This window comes from Sphaerodactylus townsendi, linkage group LG03 (genome assembly GCF_021028975.2).
Source record: "Sphaerodactylus townsendi isolate TG3544 linkage group LG03, MPM_Stown_v2.3, whole genome shotgun sequence".
NCBI classification, from domain to species: Eukaryota; Metazoa; Chordata; class Lepidosauria; order Squamata; family Sphaerodactylidae; genus Sphaerodactylus; species Sphaerodactylus townsendi.
In genome coordinates this window covers 134,114,948-134,135,767 of record NC_059427.1, presented here as the reverse complement: position 1 = coordinate 134,135,767, position 20,820 = coordinate 134,114,948, and the positions used below count along the sequence as shown (strand labels likewise).

General features: G+C 41.5%; 1 protein-coding gene across 6 annotated transcripts in view; it reads right to left on the bottom strand.

Annotated features, from left to right (window-relative positions):
• CEP112 (centrosomal protein 112) overlaps positions 1-20,820 on the bottom strand; it is a 282,423-nt gene that overhangs the window by 67,779 nt on the left and 193,824 nt on the right. For 5 of the 6 annotated variants that reach the window (XM_048491015.1, XM_048491020.1, XM_048491018.1 and 2 more), the window contains one exon: positions 4,576-4,638. The exons of the other annotated variant lie outside the window; for it this stretch is intronic. In XM_048491015.1, the coding sequence (XP_048346972.1) occupies positions 4,576-4,638 (63 nt within the window). The remainder of the gene's footprint in view (positions 1-4,575; positions 4,639-20,820) is intronic. 6 annotated transcript variants of the gene reach the window in all.

Here is a 20,820-nt window from a genome sequence, read left to right as displayed (position 1 = left end):
GAGTGATTTGGGAACATACTGTATATGCATAGAGGATTGTGCCTGGGTCTAGAGACCTGTGCCTCTATACTGAATATATGAAACTAATGTAGTATACAGGCCTTGTGAATCAAATGGGAGATATTGTTATTAGTCAAGCTTCATAGAATCTTAGAATCATAGACTTAGAAGAGACCAGGAGGGCTATCCAGTCCAGCCCCCTGCCATGCAGGAATACACAATCAAAGCACTCCTGACAGATGGCCATCCAGTGTCAGTTTAAAAATCTCCAGATTTTGCACATGGTATCAAGGCTTGGGGGCCCTGTTTGGCATGAAATCTGTGAAGAATACTGAAGTTGCACAGTAGAAACACTGCAGCCATCTTTGTAGCAAGACAAATCAAAGGAAGCCATTATGCTATGTATAGAATTTGCTACAAAAAACGTATTTAATATAAGAGAACAACACCAGGGGAATCTTTTCTCAAGGACAGTTCATGTTATAGGTGAATCCACAAAAGTTTGCAAAAGTTGCTTTTTCATCCTAGCTTACTGACATCACACAGGCTGGTTGTAAAATTCTTGCTACTTCTCCCCTTTACCCCAACACTGCTTGATGTAAAATTCATGCTACTTCTCCCCTTAACCCTAACTACAGACAGATGAAGGCAGTAGATGGACCAAAGAGAGATGCTGTGCATTTGATGTGGGCTGAATTCATTGAAAGATTCCATCTAGCCCAGGGGTCTGCAACCTGCGGCTCTCCAGATGTTCATGGTGGCAGGCGCTGATGGGAATTGTAGTCCATGAACATCTGGAGAGCCGCAGTTTGCAGACCCCTGATCTAGCCCTCCAAAACTGTCCAAAGAGACACATGTTAAAGAGAACAGTTCACCAAAGTTCATATTATCCAATTAATGAAGACACGATTATATAGAAAAGCCCAGGAATAGCTAAGGTGAGAATCTTTCTAAAGTTCTTAGAAATTAAAACAACAACCCTGAATTGCTTTAATAATGGATTAAGATTTTTTTAAGGGAGTTGAAAGACAATGAAATGCATTGGGAAGAAATGTTCAGGGAGAAAAAATGTACTTGTTTATTTTGCACTAACTTCAGAGAGAAGTTCTGGAATACATTTGGTGTGTGTGGGTGTTAAAATCAAAATGTTCCAAGAGGCCACAGAGAGCGAGATGAGGCTGATGTTGTCAGCAGTACAACTTCATGAAAGTTATAGGTGACCTATTAGTAACATCGCTTAACAAAGGCTACGCTCAACTGACAGGGGAGACTGGCGAGAAAGCCACAAAATACGAAGACATCCAAAACGACGAATGAAATTCAATCTTTTCATTCATTCCCTGCACCAAAAATGTAACTATGTGGCTTTGAAGCACAAAGGCAGCAGGTCTTATCTAACACTGGAAATATACAGAGAAGCTGAACTTTGACTACTGCTTCAAAAGGAAGAACTTGGATTTCTGACCCTAAAACAGCAGGGAAAGGCTTTCTTGCCTTGCTTGTGGACTTCCCTGGAGAACAAGACTGGGGACTGTGGGAGACAGGATAGTGGACCGTGTGAGCCTTTACAATCGCCCCTATATTTTCATTCAGTTCACACATGAAGCAGACCAAATCCCAATAGTTGCACAGTTAGGAAGACATGCATGACTTAGGCAGTATGGCACAGTATGGTAATTTACTGACTCACTCCCTCTTGAGCTAATTCTGGGCAGATGCTTCCTCAGGCAAAAAGTCTTGCTCTCCCATGCTTTTACTTCTCTCTGTTCCCAACATGTAACAAGAGTGTCACCCAGCAAGTTTCCATGGCAGAGTGGGAATTTGAACCTAGTGCCTACTCTGACACTTGAGCTAACAATTCGCTAACAATTTTTATTTAGGAGAACCATTTTTTCCTCCTTTTGAATTGTTAGGATATTTTTTTTTACAAAACTTTTTATTTTGTTCAAAGCTTTCTCTCCTCCAGATCCTTGGCAGCATCTCCTGTTAAAAGATTCCAGGTCTTGGGACAGACCTTCACTGCCTGGGAAGACAGCTGTAATCCATCAGAGGAATCAATACTCAGGCATTGGTCTGACTCAGTATGAGACAAAATATATGCCCCCACATCCTCCAAGGATCCAGACTGGGACTGACAGAGCTTCACAGTTCTGGTACCTGCACCACAAAGAGGAGATAGCAGAACTAGAAAAGGCACAGAAGATGGCAACCCAAATGACTGCGGGATCTTCTCTATGATGAAAGCTTGAGTAGAACCTTATTATTAGAAAGCTTGAGTAGTTCAGGAAAGCAACAATTGAGGAGGGAGGATGAGAGACTTATAAAATTATAGATGCAGAAAGTGAAGGAAACATTTTCTTTCCCGTAATACTACAGCTTGGGCTGCATGGATTTATGTCAGACATAAAGAACATAAAGAACACAACATAGAATTCAACTATGTAATTGACTGTGCAGGATGTGGTGATGGTCACTATCATAGAACCAAACATGCTGGGTGCCTTGTGTCCAGAGCTCCCAGTGATATTCTTTAATTTCAATTCTCATTTAAAAAAAAAAAGAATCTGGGAACTCAGGACTCAATGCCCAGCACATCTAGTTTGGCCCCTAGAAAGTTTTAACGAAATTCATGGAGAAGAGGTCTGTCAACAGATTCTAGAATGCGATCTCAGTGGAACATCCACCACCTACCTCTGATCATCAGATAGTAAAGATAAATTGCAGGAGATTCGGTTGTCTTCATCATGCCCAGCTTGTGGGCTTCCTGGATGAACTTGTTAGTGTAAGACACAGAATACTGACCATGAGATAAGAGCACCTTGATCCTGTGGGACTCTACATAGAGATGCATTCTACACTTAAATCTTGTCTCATCCACAGTCCACACAGCACTACCATGCCCAAAGCCTAACCCTAGTTTTGCCAGTCAATGGTCCTGATACTGGCTCAAAACAAAAAAAGGACAGTGTGGTGGAAAAGAGCAAAATCTACTAGAAGCAAAACCCAGCCACACAAAAGGCAACTGCATCAAAACCATATAATAAGGAGTCAGGAGGAATAGAAGGAACACATGTAGTCGCTAGTAGATCCTGATACTGATTCACCAAAAGTCTAGGACTCCCAGTCCCAAAGTCTTTATTATTATTTGCAATTGGGGGTGGTTGGGTGTTAAATAAAATCAGAAACAAAACAGAGCAAAAACAGAAAAGCCCTTGTTTTAGAGCAAGCCCTTCGGGGAGCACCCCCTACCCATTTTTTACTTGTAATAAGAATTAACCTCCCCCCCCCCCGCTTACCACTGAACCTATTCCTGACTTGAGGGGGTGCCCACTTGTTGAGCAAATACTGGACTGTTCCCTCTATATTTCCCTGGTGAGACTTTGTGCCACTCTGCCACACCAATGCATCTTTGTCCCAGGAACCCAGTCTTTCATACAAGCATGTACATGAACACTCAAACACCCACATGTTCAGAGCGCATATGCACATGCACCTAAACAGCTCCACTGGCCTTGGGGGCCCAATAGCAGAAAGACATCTTTTTCGCCATGCTATCTTGCCCCAATTGGAGTGGTGGTGGTGGTTGTGGTGGGTAACAGCAGCCTGTACTTCACAACTGCTAATTTAGGAAAATGAAGAGCCTGTAGGAGGAGAAAGGGATGGAGAAAGGGGGCGTCATCTCAGCTCATGTGCTCAGAAGAGCGGCACACGCAGCAGCCAGGCAGGCAGCCACTCACAGCCTCTAACCAGTGGCTGTGCTGCCACTACACCCTCTCTGCCACCACCCCATCTCTTCCTGTGCCCAAGGCAGCTGCCCCACTCACCCCTAGATCCGGCTCTGGCAGCCGTACGCAATGGGTAAAAAAAAAATGAGAAGGAAGATCTTTATGACATCTGAGAGTTTCTCAAAAGCTCAACTGCCATTTCGTTGCCTGCTGACTAGGACCAGCCTGAGGCAATGAGGGAACCCATCCCTTGAAATGACCTGGAAAGTTCTAGCACTGCCTTCTGGTGGTATCATGTAAAGTATGTCCAGTGAGCACACGGAGTACAAAAAAATGCTGAAGTAACTTAAATGTTATAACCTTGGAGGATTTGCAAGCTTCCATTTTTTTTCTTAGGGTAATAATGCTTCTACAGTAAAAAAAAAAGGCTCATAATCAATTTTTTCATTACTTTCATCAAATTAAAGTAAATAGCTACTTGACACAAACAATGGAGTACAGCTCGGGGAAGGCGAAACAGTAGATAGAGAAGCTGAAATTAAGCTGTAGAGCAGTGGTTCTCAACCTTCCTAATGCTGCGACCCTTTAATACAGTTCCTCATATTGTGGTGACCCCCAACCATAAAATTGGTATACATAAAATATAAAAAGACCATTTTCCGATGGTCTTAGGTGACCCCTGTGAAAGGGTCATTCAACCCCCCAAAGGGGTTGTGACCCCCAGGTTGAGAACCACTGCTCTAGAGCTATAAGAACAAAAGCAAGAAATACTTATTTATATGTTGTTGGGTTTTTTAAGTAACCAAAAGTGCTTTCTAAAGGAGGTTTTTCCCCTCTTCATATTTCTTACCTGTGCAGATTTGGATAACTTCTGACTGTATTCTTTTTCAATCTGCTTCAACCTGCTGTTGGCCTGAAATACACACACACACAAAGGAAGCCTGATTATCTCAGAGGAAGAATGTATACAGACACTTTGCCACTGACCCCTATTGCCTGGCACCCAGTCTACATGTCTATCACTAAGCAGCTAGGATCCATGCCAATTCCAGCGCCCTTTTATGGTCGCCAGAAACCACTAGGGCTGGTCTTTGATCCACGGCCAACTATTCATCACTTGAAAGAGTGGGGGGGGGATTGTACCTCTGCAGCTAATTATTAGGAAAACATAAAGGCCTCTGTCGATTTTGAGAGAGAGAGAGAGAGAGAGAGAGAGAGAGAGAGAGAGAGAGTATCAGGATGACTTCATCAGTAAGAAAAAAAGCCACAAGCTCCGCTGGAGGTTGTGAAGGAACAATGTGACAGATACTCTTATGATTTTCTGTGCCAGCTGATGATGCCTGCAAGTTCCTTTTGTCATTTTCTTATACCATTTTCATTGAAAGCTGGCTGCTATTAAAAGTTGAAATCCAATGTGCACTGGAACCTTTTGGGCCCCTTTTGATCCACAGCTTTCTCCCTTGCTGGCTTTTCTTGCATGGCTCAAAATAAGGCACAAAACATTCTGAAAATAGGGCTGCTTTGTTGTTTTGATATCCCATGTAATTGAAAGGGCAGCGTTTGTTATATTCAACAAAAAAAGGGCATTATTCTTTCTTTTTCAACTTACCAGGATCCCAGGATTTTTAAATACTGTTTTCTTTTAATAACGACTTACTACAGACAAAATTTCTTATTACGCTTGTGTTTCAGGGTATAAAAAGCAAAGGCATGTCTCTAAGAATACATTTCTGGATACCAGACTGGAGTGGCTAAAACCCAACTGCTCTGATGCCAAGGGGTTTCCCTGTTTTTTCACAGGAGAAGGTAATACTCAGCTCATCCCCTGAGCAATGTTTACATGTGGAATGTTTTTCTTCCCAAAAGGGAAGGAGAAGCTTTGGGTGATGCCCACTGAGTTTTGAGGGAAGTGCAAGAAAAGTAGTCAAATTCACTACAAGTTTAAGGGTAATGTTATGATATCACTTAAGTACTCAGTTTTGTGGCTATAGGTTAAAATTAACTCCTCCAAATTAAATGAAAACGAAATACAAAAGACATAAGTAAATTGATCCATGTGGGTAGGGCATTCCAGAGAACTTTGTGCAGGTACAATAGGCCATTGATTGTTGTTTAGCCTGAAATGATTGTTTTATAGATGGTTTTATTATTTATTGTCTTATGTGATGTTTCTGAATATTGTTACCCACTCTGAGCCTGGTCTCAGTCAGGAAAGAGCGGGCCATAAAGCTGAATAAAATAAAGAATAAAATAAAAATAAATCTATATCTAACCGAGGGCAGAATTATGACTTTACAAGTCCCTTTAATATCTATTAGGTAAATATATGCACACCTAACCTACGATTGTTTACAGGCTGTTTCTTTGGAGCAATGGAATTATTATCTTCTTTCCATCAATGAGGTACAAGCTTTGATTCATCAGCAACAGTAGCTTTATAACTGTGGCTACTAAAAGCAGCTTTGCTATAAGAAGTCAGGGATATTGGTTCTGTTTTCTTAAATGTATTTTCTCCTTCTAGATTTCAATGGAAACTCAAATGTGCTACCTCAAACTGCAATCAGTTTCTGGTCACACTAATTCACTTCTTCCAACTGAAATATATCAATAAAATTATTATATGTGTTTCCTTCTTTTACATGGTGCTCCCAACTATTCCTCTATGCAGGTCCATATCTTCTTAGATTTGGCAATGCTGGCAATGCTCCATGACATGATACCATCCATCCAACCTTAATCAGGGGTAGAATGGGGAAGGGGAAGCCCTGGAAAAGCTGTCCTGCCCTCACAAAATAGGGAGGGAGGAAGAAGGAGCCAACCAAGCCTAAAGCTCTGCCAGGTCATGCCTGTCTTGTCTGGGCAGAGGCCTACTCAGCATGAGCCAAAAACTGTACCCCTGGAACGGTAAAAATACCGTTCTACGGGTGCTGTTTGCACAGCTGCTGCCTCTGCAATGATGCAGAGCTGTGCTTTCCCCCCACAACCAGCAGGGAATCGCTGTTTTCTAACTATGATAAGGCATAAAATATTCTGAAATAGAGCAAACGGCACTGGGTTGGAGGCACTCACCAGAGGGATGTGTCATCACTGTGAGGCCACCCCGTTACCTCCAAGGGGGCTTTCCAGCAGTGCAGGGAGCAACAAATGCAACCCCCCACCCCCAATCACCAGAAAGCCCTCCAGAGGACTTACACCACTCTGAGAGCTGGGGAGACACACTCCAGGCCCTTAATCCTGGGCAGGAGCTGATTAATATCAACTCTGCCCCAGCAATGCCCCGACCTGTTCCCCCCCCCCCCCCACAACGGGGCATGATTGGGACACCAATATAGCCCCATCACAGCCTGGACAGTCCAGGCTTTTTGATGGTGGGGCTGAGAACCAGGCAGCTGTTGGCGCCCCCACTCCCCGGGCAGATGAAGCTGGCAGTACCGTACTTTCTCATTTCAGTTTAGAATAGTAAAAAAGTAGGAGAAAGGGAGGTCAGATAGGGTGGACAACGAAATGCCATAGCTGTCCTCAACTGCAGGTCCGGCAGAATAACTCTTGCAGGTCTTGTGAAATTGTGACAAGTCCCCTAGTCATTTTAGACAAAGCATTCCACCAAGCTGTGGTCAGGGCCGAAAACACCCTGGCCCTAGTTGAGGACAGCTGGGTGCTTTTTGGGCCAGAGACCTCCAATAAGTTAATATTTGCAGAGTGTAACACCCTCTGGAGGGCATATTGAAAACTTAAAATGCAGGATTATGTTTAGGCAGGATGTTGGTATTGTGAGGAGGTGCATATGCGGCATTTTGCCTATCTGTGATAAAAAGCAGTTATGTAGTGTGTTTACGTAGTATGTAGTGTTTATGAGCCAGCAAATCTGTTTTAATTATATCCTTATACACCTTATTCAGTCAAACATAGAATGCTAAGTTAAGCTGAAATTAGATCAAAAAGACTGTATTGTGCCATTTCTGAAGGTCTTGAAACTGTACTAATGAATGCTGTGACACTTGTTTTTTCTTCAGTGTTATTTTAACAGACACAATTTAACTCAGTGGTGCGGCACTTCAGAAAACCAGAGCGGACCATGCTGCTAAAACCTTGTTTAACTTCTTTAAACAGATGCAGTCAGATCAGAAGCACTGATTAACAAGATATTTGTCTTGTAAAGAGAACTTTTGAAGCATTTATTTCCCCTTGCCTGACTCACTCAGCTGAGCTGTGGGCCAGTGTTTGTGGCACTACAAACAATTGCTTGTACAGTGATCAGTTCTGACATCATAAATACTGGGTTGTGGTTTCTCTGAATGAATGAGCTCTGCAGCTGGCTGCTGCCTCAGTGAAAGTTTTCATTCCTGAATACCTTGATGAGCAGCCATGAGGAGAACGAAAATGACAAATGGATTTGGTTTTGGCACAAACATCATTCACAAGAGCAGCTGTCTCTGTGGAACATTATAGTTCTAAGGTCCACGCTTAGGCGCCAAAATCACTGTTTTGAAAATCATGTCCTTGGTTCACCCTGAGTTGCCTTTCTATTGGGGAATGTATGGAATGCAAGATTTCCAGGGATTTGGGGAAGACCTAAAAACCTCCCTAATGATCAAAATGCAAGTTTGGTGGCAAAGGTTTGGGTAAAATAGTCTTAGCTGTGATTCCAATTTGAAGGAATATGCAGATATTACAATATCACAGTGGGATATCAATGGGAATTGTACACCAGAGTCAATGGTTAAAATACAGTTAACTATTTTTCCCTTTATGATAACAATCTTGTTCACAGAAATAGGAAATGAGAAGGACTGGACTTGCTTACTAAATAGCTAAACATACTCTAGGCTACCTTGCAAACAGAATATCTATGGACAGTTCTCTGCAGTCAACTGCCCTTCCCCTTGCATGGACTTGGGTAGTGAGTTGTGATTTAGCATGCCCAAGGTCGAAAAGGAGCAATACTTCATTGAAAAGTTGAATACCAAGTGACATAGCTACTGCTGCACTAGACATGTATATTAATTTCAGGCTTTTGTAATGTTTCACAAAACAGTATCTCCTATTTAATCTGAGATGACAGTTGCACAAAATAGGAGGGGGCAAGAACAGTGCTCTCGCACTAACTTTAATAAAAGCTGTTCTATGTAACAGAGACAAAACACCCAAGAGGCCAACACTCCATTAGACTCACTTTTCTTGTTACACAGAGTTCACAAATCTCTCAGACTAGTGCTTCTAATGACTGCATTTTACTAGTGATAACAAGACTAGCTGTCAATATCAAGCTCCATTTTACAAAATCAGATCTAGCTAGACCAACACGGCATTCTTGTAAATGAGTCGTGGTTTTTTTGCCACTACCTCAAAGTGCCCAGTGACCATACAAGTATTAGGAAAATAATGATCATTTACTAACTGGCAGGTGCCAACAGAGACCCTCTCTGACTTACAGCAGCAGCAGCAGCAGCAGCGGCGGCGGCGGCGGTGGTGGTGGTAGTAGTAGTAGTAGTAGTAGTAGTAGTAGTAGTAGTAGTAGTAGTAGTAGTAGTAGTAATAATAATAATAATAATAATAATAATAATAATAATAATAATAATAATAATAATAATAATAATATCAACATGACCAGGGCCAGAATCGAAAAAAATCCTCGGATGATGCAAAGTGAAGATTGTGCAAAGAAGCCGATGAAACTATAGATCATGTACTCAGCTGCTGCTACAAAAAAAAAATAGTGCAGACTGAGTACAAACAGAGGCACAACTCAGTGGCCAAGATGATCCATGGCATTTATGCAAGAATTACAACATCAGGATGGCTAAAAACTGGTGGAAACATTGTCCAGAGAAAAGAATGGAAAATGAGAAGGTCACCTTGTGGGACTTTCAAATCCAAATGGACAAAGTGTTGGCACATAACGCACCAGACATTACAGTGATCGAGGACAAGTGACCATCATTGATATAGCAATCCTGCAATACCTGGTGACAGCAGGGCATTGAAAAAGAACACAAGGAGGTCACTAAATACCACAATTTCAAAATTGAGAGTCAGTGACCATGGCACAAACCAGCTGAGGTCATCTCAATGGTAATCAGCACCTGGTCGACATTCTGAAAACACTAGGGGGGCACCTGAAACATCTTCAAATCAACAAAATCAGTATCTGTAAGATTCAGAGGGCAGCCCTGCTCGGATCCGCACGAATACTACACCGATACATTACAATGTCCTAGGTCTCTAGGTGAGGCACCAATTGTAATGAAAGGCCAACAACCAGCAAAAGAACTGGCAGTTGTGGTATTAAACAAAAATATAATAATAATAGTAATAAACTACCATAAAGTTGCAACTGATTCATGGTGACCCCTCATGGGGCTTTCAAGGCAAAAGATGAGCAGTGGTTTCCCATTGCCTTCCTCTGCACAGCAACACTGGTCTTCCTTGAAGGTCTCTCAAAGAAGTACCAACTGCTTAGCTTCCACCACTGCTTGGCTTCTAAATTCCAATAAGCTTAGGCTAGACTGGGTTATCCATACTGCTGAATGACCATACATAAGCTATTACTTGTTGAGCTAGAATAATTAATGTGGTTATGAAGTTGTAATTTACATTGAATAAGATAATTTCGGATTCCACACAATGACAGATTTGAAGCAGAGTCCATAAATGGCAAGACACCTTGGTTTACAGACTTATGGTATGTAAGTACCAGGATGTTGAAGGGAGGAGGTGTTGGTCAACAGTATCAAAGTTCTGACTGCATGTGTTTTGTTTTTGGGTTTTCTGCTTATATTACTCCATAAATTGTACAATTACATCCCTATCCAAAGCCCTAGGCTGCCAGGGACAGTGTGCTGCAATGCCATCCTGCTGCCTCCAGAGGGCTTTCTGGGGGAACAAGGAAGAAAACAAAAATCCACCGCCAGAAAGCACTCCATTGGGTACAATGGACAAAAAGGGTAGTGTAAGTCTGAGGACCAGGGCACTGTGCTCCTGGTCCCAATTTTCTGGTGGAAGTCAACTAAGGTCAGCTTGGCCCTGGGAACGCCCTCTTCCATGCCAGCCCAGCCTTTGGGGTTGGGACATGCTTCTGGGGCCAGTGAACAGCTCCCAGGCATCTATGTATCTGCTCCCTCTGCCAGTGCATCTGCCACTTGTGCTGGCAGGGTGGGTATGTGCGTCAGTGCAAGGTTGCACAGGCTCCAGAAGTGAGTTGCCCCCCACCCCCGGATTGGGCTGTTTGCTTGCCTCTGATACTGGTTATTTTTGCATCCTAAAAGAGTTGATTTTTCGAAAGCAAAACATAGCACACACTACTTAATATCTAAAAGCAAAAAAGAGGAATTTAACACTCAATTAAATTTCTGGAAATCATGAAAACAATGCTTACAAATTCACCTCAGCTTTTTCTTTCTATGGAGGCTTTATGTAAATAACTCTCTTCATATATTTTCTAGTGTGCATTGTTAGAAAAACAAGTTAGTTTAGAAATGACACAAAATCCATTTATATTTAAAAATCACAATAGTAAGTCAATTGTCACATGGAAGCTGATATTCTCTAATTAGTCAAGTAAAAGCATAAGCAAACTTTAAAAGACAAGGAGGGGACTAAAAAAAGAAGATTTGCTCCAGGGAAAAAGCAACAGTTCTCTGATGTATAACAAAGAATTTCACATCAAAGAGTTTCATTTAAATAGATCCACAGCACACTGTCTTATACAAAAATTGGGTAACTTTGGCTGGTCACAAGGAAAAACATACTCTAGGAATGTTTCAGTCTACTATGCATGCTAAGAAATCTTTAAAAATATCCTCTCACTATCTTATAAACTACAGAGCCTAACAGGGTGATCCAGAGTAGACTTTAGTGGTCGGAAAGCCCAGTCCAGAGCCCTGGGACAGCCCTGGGTAGTGCCGTTGCGGCGCTATCCTGCTGCCTCCCAAGGGCTTTTAGGTGGCACAAAGAGATACAAAACAAACCCCTCCCTGCTGCCGAAAAGCCCTCCATTGGGCTCAATGGGCTTATGCCACCCAAAAGAATGGCATAAATAGAAGCTCCGTGAGTCAACTAATGTTGGCTCCACTCCCAGCCACGCTTCTGGAATGCTCTTGCTATGCTGGCACAGCCAGTGAGAGTGCAGGAGTGCTCATGCAGTCAGTCCTCTATGTCATGTCTGACCATTGTGGTTGACTTTGGCAGTGGTCTGCCAGCAGATTTGACCTCTGCCAGGGTTAGTGCCCCAGGGAGGGCAAATTCACCGACATAGGGCCCCGCCATCTCCACGACTCCCTTCACCCCCCACCCCACTCCCCTGGATTGGGCTGTTAGATGGACGTAATTTAGGATTGCACGGTGTCAAGCAGTGTTAAAACACTATGTACTCAAAACACTGTGTGTAGAATTTTTTTCTCTTTGAGCAAAATCATCCCATGTTCTAACAGTTGGCATTGTAGGCTATGGCACATTTCATTACTTTATTTTCTCTTGGGCTTCCACTGAATAATGCACAGATAGCAGAATTAAATATCTAATGACAAAAATAGCAGAACAGAATCAAATATGCAATTTAAACTGTCAAAAAGATTAGAATGTATTCAAAATTCCAGTTTTATTAACAGAGCAATTAGTTAAATGTCAAATGACTTCAAGAGGTTGAAAAAGAATGACAGATACTAAATCTGTTGTACCATACAACTATTAATATTCTCTCTTTGCAGTTTTGCTTTAGCTATATGATGTGAATCAAATCACATTTTTGATATGGCTACTAAACTGAGGAAGCGGGAACAAAGCTTCATATTCTAATGCAAAACCATTTCCACTTGCTATAAACCAAAGAAGTGATAATCTGACTTTCAGATCCTACAAAGAAACTGTCCTATAGTAACTACTTAAATGAGAGACCGTGCAAAATCAGTTCTGGCTTTATTAATGTTTTTATGGACATTTTCCAGTGCTTTATGCTTGATGATCTATTTGAAGCCACAAAATATTTTGAAGTCTCGTGAAAACTCATAGGCAGGATAGTGTGAGGTTTAGCAAAGGGAGTGCTCAAGCCCTTTTCCTGCTCCTACATCTCCCCTTCTTTCCATACCAACCTCCTCTACCTCTTAGATCTCCCACCCTAACCTACGGATTAATCAAATCACCTCCCTAACTTCTGCCAAATCTCTGTAACTATCCTCACCCCCACAGGTACCCCCCACTCACTAACAAAGGGCAAGACCAAGAAGTAGATTATGCCTCCATGTTTGCCTGCTGCCTGATTATGGTCTTTTGCTAGTCTTGTATTTTTTACTGCAATTCAGGGGATAGATAGGGTTGCTTATGTCCTCCCTAGGCAGCCATGGTAGAGCTATGTCCTCCCTAGGCAGCCATGGTAGAGCTAGAGATGGCTATGGCTATGGCTATGATTTCTCTGAGCTACAATCCTGCCTCCAATAGCCATCTGAGGTGCATTTTTGCATCCACAGGGGATTTTATCCATTATTGGGCCCGTATGGGGGCAATACAAGTTTCAGACAGTTCAGTAAGGACTGCTGTGTTCATTTCACATAAGTACTCAAATATATTCTTAGCACTGCCAACTATCCGATTTTCTACCGGCAGGATAAAATTCTGCCTCTTCCAGCTAGTTGTCAGATTTTTTTACACATAACAGAGGAAATAGGAGAGGGACTGATTTTTAATTGTTCAGTGCTTTTTACGACAAAGACATTGGCTGAGGTTTCCTCTAAGGTAGAATTCCAAAGGTGCCAACAGGCTGAATAAGGTTGGGGTTCCCTGTTCTAGATGCAAGCCAGTACCTTTGCAAGGGTTGAAGCAGTTGCAGGGAGGAGTTTCATTTTAAAAAACCAGTAGAGTTTCGTTTAAGACTTTTTTTTAGTCCTCAGAGGTAGTGCACATGGACCTTCCATCCTTCATTTGATCCTCACAACATATGATCCTCACAACTGTCAAGTAAGTAAAGCTGAGAGTGCAAGTAGGGATTTGAACTAGATCCTAGCCTGACACCCTAAGTGCTACACCGTGTTGATGCAACCACATACACACAAAAGCACTTTTCAGTGACGAGCAGCATGTACAGCTTTTCTGCGTTCAACTGCAGTGTAATGTGTTGTAGGTCTTGTAGTACAGTCTACTGAGTAAAACCCTGATCAACCAGGTGTTACACAATGCATACTGCTTGTGTACATTTTTAAGTTTGTCAGACATTATTAAAAGAAAGATAGGCTGCAGCTTTAAATGGGTGCAGATGTGACTTTTGGCTTAATATATCTATTAGTAACATTTATCTCTGGTATTTACTTGGCAAAGAAAATGAGCATTCAGAACAAATGACCCTGATTAATCGGAGCCAAACTTCACATTACGTTCTTTAAAGAGTTGAGTCTGGGTTCCCTGGACTTGATTCCCTCTCTGTTCACAGCCCCACATCAGCTGCATGGACTTTGTCAAAGAAAGCCTGGCTGAGTTGGGAACTACAACATGGCAGGGAGGGGCTCCTGCCTTCTCCTCTTTGTCTTTTCCTGATCTGAAATGGCACTGAGAGAAAATAACTCCCCCAGTGACATTTCAAAATATAGCTCCCGACAGAGTAATTTCTTGTTGGGAAAAGGGATGTATAATGTTTGTATGTATTTCCCGCAGTTCTGACTCCTAAATCTACAATGCAGCTATCCTCCAAAATAATGCTAGTATTAGTTCCCACTTTCCTCCTTTCCCAAAAGGAGATTGTCAAATATGGCAGTGCCTCCCATCTATTCACTGAAGAAATCCCAGAGCACAGCAGCATATGAACACCAAGATGTTTCAAACACAGTACAGCTTATTTATAATTATTCTGGTTTCTAAATTTGGTTTAATCACCGTTTGAAACCTTGCATTTTGTTTAAGATGACATCTGTTTCTGTTGCACTGCTACCACTTTTTTATGGTCAGACTGTACATTTCCTTCTACATACCTCTCATGTACTAGCTATAAAAGGTTTCTGGGCTGGATTTAAAGAGCTGGACCTCAAGCTGTATTCTAGAACACAGCACATAATTTGTACAGAATAATACAGTTTCTCAGTTTGTCACATCCTGTGTTTAAAATATGCTCAGATTTTTAAAAACTGATTTATTCTGCTTACTAGTAGTAGTACTGTTTAACATCTATATGCACCCTCTTGCCACAGGTTCTATTGCAGTTTCACAGGGTCTGCAAAATGGGGTTGTTCCACCAGGCCTATAGTTGACAGCTACAACAGTAATTGTCTGTCTTAGCTGGCCTCCCTTGTCCCTTGTCCCTTCCCCTGTCTCCCTTACCCTATTTCTTTCCCCTTTCTTTCCTTGTTCTGTTATTAAGATATTATTAAACCCATTCTTCAATGGGTTTATATTTTTGGGTGCCATGATGATCTGATTAGTGGAGTGAAAATGGTAGGATCCTTAAGTGGGAGTGATCATGTTCTCCTGGAGTTTGTTATACAGTGGAAAGGGGATGCTAAGCATAGTCATACACGCATTCTAGATTTTAAGAAAGCAGATTTCAGTAAGCTTAGGAATCTACTGGGTGTGATCCCGTGGTCAAAAATACTGAAAAAGAAGGGAGTGCATGATGGCTGGGAATTTCTTAAAAGAGATCTGAAGAGCACAATTTCAAACAGTTCTGATGAGGAGGAAAAATGGGAGGTGTCTAAGGAAATCAGGATGGCTGTCTAAAGAACTTTCAACTGAGCTAAGATTTTAAAAGGACTATGGAAAAGGGGGAAATCGCCAAAGAGGAATTCAAACAAATAACCAGGTTGTGTAGGGAGAAAGTCAGAAAAACTAAAGCTCACAATGAGCTATGGCTTGCCAGAGAGGTTAAAAACAATAACAAAAAAGGCTTTTTTGGTTAAGTCCGTAGCAAAAGGAAGAAAAAAGTTAGGCTAGAGTCACTGCATAAAGAAGATGGCAAAAAGCTAACAGTGGATGGAGAAAAGGCAGAACTACTCAACACCTTCTTTGCCTCCGTCTTTTCCCAAAAAGGAAATGGTACTCATCCAAGGGGAAATGAAACAGAAGATATCTGTGGCGGCATCTTCAGAGGTGTATCACAGAAAGAAGTGTGTTACACACTGTGTCCAGTGAGAAGGTTTCAAGTCCTGGATCTGAGACCAAACAAGACTCTGAAACCGTCGGTTCAAAATACTTTATTGGAAAGCATCAGTGGAACGCAATTGAAAAGCCAATTCTAAACTGTCTTTCCCCAAACCCCGATATATCAATTCCACAGTGCTCATCCCCCCTTCCATCTTCCCACGCTACCCAACTACAAAGCAAAGCTGTGAAATAGTGAGACAGTTCTCCAAGGCCAAAGGATGAGATAAGCAGCCATCTGGCCTGGCCATCCCTACTTGTTTCAGGTAGGCAGAAAAGAAAGTAATTTTCCATCCAGACTCCTCGCTCCCCCTCCCAGTTGCAGACAGGCTCCCACCTGACAGAAGAGAATGTTTAGTGGCGTACATATTGTCCATGTCCCAGGGTAGGAAATCAATTAGTAAGTGTTTGGGTGGAATTTATTATGCAAAGGTGTGGTTGACTTCATTGTACAGGAGGTGGGGATTTCAGTCCATTTACATTTGCATTCCCTGCAGTAGCAACAGTATTAGTGAATGCAGATCTTGTGTCTGGGTGGAGTTCATTGTCCATGAACCTAGCATGCCCTTGTCCTTTGATTCTGGAGTTTTTAAGCACTGGTAGTAAAGTTTTGTTAAACATTCCCTTCTTACTGGACACAGTGTGTAACACACTTCTCTCTGTGATACAGCTCTGATGATGCCAGCCACAGATGCAGGCGAAACATTAGGAACAAGATTTACCAGACCCAGAAATCCCACAACAACCAAAATGAATTTCAACAGAGATAAATGTTAGGTAGTACACTTAGGCAGAAAAAAATGAAATGCACGGTTATAGGATGGGTGACACCTGACTTGACAACACTACACGTGCAAGGGATCTGGGAGTCATTGTAGACCACAAACTGAACATGAGTCATCAGTGTGATGCGGCGGCCAAGAAAGCCAATGCGATTCTGGGCTGTATCAATAGGAGTATAGTGTCCAGGATGTAACCGTACCTCTCTATTCTGCATTGATTAGACCTCACCTGGAATATTGTGTACAGTTCTGAGCACCACCATTCAAGAAGGATATTGACAAACTGGAACCTGTCCAGAGGAAGGCAACCAAAATGGTAAAAGCTCTGGAATCCATGCCCTACGAAGAGAGACTTAGGGAGCTGGGTACTTTTAGTTTGGTGAAGAGAAGGTTAAGAGGTGACATGGTAGCCATGTTTAGATATTTGAAGGGATGTCGTGGTGGTGAGGGAGTAAGTTTGTTTTCTGCTGCTCCAGAGACTAAGACCAGGAGTAATGGGTTCAAGATGAAGGAAAAGAGATTCCACCTAAACATCAGGAAAAACTTCCTGACAGTAAGGGTTGTTTAACAGTGGAATGCACTACTTGATGTGTGGTGGAGTCTCCTTCTTTGGAGGTTTTTAAAGAGAGACTGGACGGCCATCTGACAGGAGTGCTTTGATTGTGCATTCCTGTATTGCATGGGGTTGGACTTGATGGCCCTTGGGGTCTCTTCCAACTCTATAATTCTATAATTTTTTTATTATATTGTTTTATTGTTTAATTTTAATATTAAATGTTGTAAACCACTCTGAGCCCGTATAACATAAATGACCACAAACACAGAAACCCCTTCTCTAAGGCTTTTTACCAGTTAGTCTTGCAGATCATTTTCACTTTTTGTTTTCAGTGGAGGCTTTTTTGCACCAAGGAGGCTGCTTTCACCCATATTGGATAATGCATTTTCAATGCATTTTAGCAATACTTTATAAGAGGATTTTCCTGTTTTACTCTCTCTTGCACACACAGAGCAATCACATCTTGCTTGATGAGACATAAGGCTGATCCCTTCAGCTGACTAGAACACTTTCTGTGGGTTCACTTTAAACATTTTGCTGCTGTGCATACAGTGTTGGATACCATGGAGAATTTCCAGTCACAGAAGGGACAGCAATTCTCCCCTCCTGCTGCAGACCTCGACTTCCTATCCCCCAGAAGCAGCAACTGGGGGACTTATTGGATGGCTGTAGGAATAAGTAGACAATAAAGCTAATGGAAAGCCACGATATCCAACAGGTGGGCTCCAGCCCTTGGCAGCTTTGTGCCTTCCAAGATTTGTCATACCTATTGCATACGTATCTGTGTTTAATCTATTTTTCTCCAGAATCTTACGAAAGCCTATGGCAAACAACAAGAACATGTGTATAGTTGTGCAAAAGTAAAGGTTGTCTCCTTAGCAAGCACCAAGTCATTATTCGTAGGGTGACATCACCACAGGGTGACATCACACCACAATGTTTACTAGGCAGACTATGTTTTTAGGGTGATTTGCCATTACCTTCCTTAGTCATCTGCACATCACCCCCAGCAAACAGGGTACTCATTTTGCCAACTAAGAAAAATGGAAGCCTAAATCAACTTTGACCTGGCTACCTGAAACAGACTTCTGTTGGAATCAAACTCAGGTTGTGAGCAGAGCTTTTGATTGCAGTACTACAGCTTGCCACTCTGCACAACAGGTTATATAGTTCTGCAGAGCTGGGTTTAAATTAGATGAAACAATGGGAGATCTTTATTGAATTGTTATAGGCTTTTAAAGAACTGTATCAGAACCATGGGGTGGAGGAGGTTTAATCCTTCAATGCTTACAGTTTTTCTGTTCAAATTTCCTTCCCTGTGGTACTGTTTGAAAAAAGCCAGCAAACGCCAGTACCTATCTCTTTCCTTTTCATTGTTAATAGCAGTTTGGACAGTGTGGTTTCAATTACTGAAACTGCAGGGTTGGAAGGATTAAACCCCTTCTTAAGACCACATACAGCTGCAATTTAGCTTTAAAATCACTGTGAAGATCCAATCATAGATCTTTAATCAACCCTCAGTCTCTGGGATGGTAAACTTCATGGTAATACTGTTCTTCATAACTTTGTGAGGGACAGGTCACTGGAAATTCACTGGGCTGGGATATGCATGTCCAGAAGTGCCCATTTTGTGAAGAACAACCCATTGTGGGTTTAGTATACAAATCCTCCAGAGCAATAGCTCCAGAAGTAGCGGAACCACCATGCAAACTGCAGCAGTTGCATGTACAGCACTATGCATTTTAGTATTTATATGCAAGCTTAGTCTAGCTGCAAGCCTCAGGCACTCCTGGGGCCGCTGTTTGAGAACCACTGTGGTCTATGAAGGAGCCATATTCAGAACAATTATGGGAACCATAATTCAAGGAAGTACTATCCATCCTCTTAGTCGGTCTTTCTTAATCAGCTTCATGGTGTGTAACATTTATGATATGGCAGAAATAGTTTATTACTGAAGTTCAAATCAAGACAACAAGAAAATCCACAGGGAGAGAATTGGATTCATAGAGGTCTATGGATGAACCTCCTCCATAGATAATCTATGCATTAATTGCAAAGCAAAAAGTGGCTAGGCAGCTGCTCACGGTTAAGAGCAAGGAACCAGAATGTGATTAGAACAAAACAGTGCTGAGTTTTGCAAGAAAGTCATTATGAAATGAAAATAAACAGGGGGGTGATGTTATAATTTAATATATGCCTTTTGATAAGTTATACAATCTCCCTACTGTTTGTGAAGTGCAGCCAAAAATCCATGCTATGAAGTAATGAATGTTCTTAAGAAAGATTACACTGGATTACTTAATAGTTTTAAATACAACAAAAGCTTCAAAAAAGGAAAACAGTACAACTTCATGGAGCCAGAAAGAATTACAGAGCCAATGACTAACCAGACACAAGTCCAGCAAAATCCCAATTAAAAGTAGAATGGAATGCATTGCTCAATCATGAATGCAATTGAAAACACAAATAAGACTTTTTGTAGGCTCCAACTTTTTTATTTATCTGTGCTTCATTTACAGCTGTAGGTCAGAATTAACTCCTCTAAACTAGCTATGAAAAACAAAACACTTTGGAGGATTTATATTACATTCATCTTTTTGGGGGGTAAAAAAGCAAACATTCCAATTTATTTCAGTTTCACAAAGGAGCTACAACAGTTTCACCTAAATCAGATTTTCTACAAGTTAAACATCCTCCCTACACTCAGATGTGATTGCAAAACTACTTTGATCTCTATTTTCAAATATATTTCTGTGTGTAATCCATGACAAAATATAATGTGATTTACTATATCTCTATATGACAGCCCAACAGCTGACAGAACTTAGCTTAGTGTAAGGGGGAAAAAACTTCTGGCACCAAAATATACAAACCATAATTGAGGTACTCTGGTATCATATTACAATGAAGCATGTGCTGGCTGATCATAAAGACTTCAAAACAATTATAATTCTTTCTCACCCATTTAATGAAGGTGGTTTTTATTCCCTGACATGTTCTGCAGCTGCAAGTCATTTTGGAATACTTAGTATTTTTTCCACATTCAAGACTGTATAGGGCTAAAAGCATCAAATTACCCACTTCTGGTTAACCAACAATTCCCACCATCCTAAACTCTTTTAGATTTCTCAAGTCAATTAAAAAGGAAATACTTCAGGCTCACTTTAGTCTTGCATGGCTTTTTTTTTCATAGAATCCTCTTGGTCCACCAATGTATTTTATGTTTACAAGGGAAGAATCAATACTCAGGAGCTCTTTCTAATGAAGACGACATTAATTTGCATTAAGTGATCGTGAGTATTCACCATAGTTTAATAAACACCTGGCTGGGTTGATCAGATTATGATCCATCTTGTCTCGGATTGTTTCGTTAGAGTCTCTGTAACTGCATTGAGTGGCCCACCAGAAATTGACCAACTAGCCCATCACCTATCCGCTGTTGTTCTAAACTCAAATATATGCATCTTCCATCTCTCTGGAGTGGATTCTGTTGCATGACATTTTTCTTAATGTTGAAAAACAGATTTCTTAGCACCAACCCAATGACAGAAGACAGAACAAGATTAAAATGTTAGGATGAAGGACATTCCTTGAAATGAGAAACATTTCAAAGAATGCTGTAGAAACTAACGGGTTTGTTATG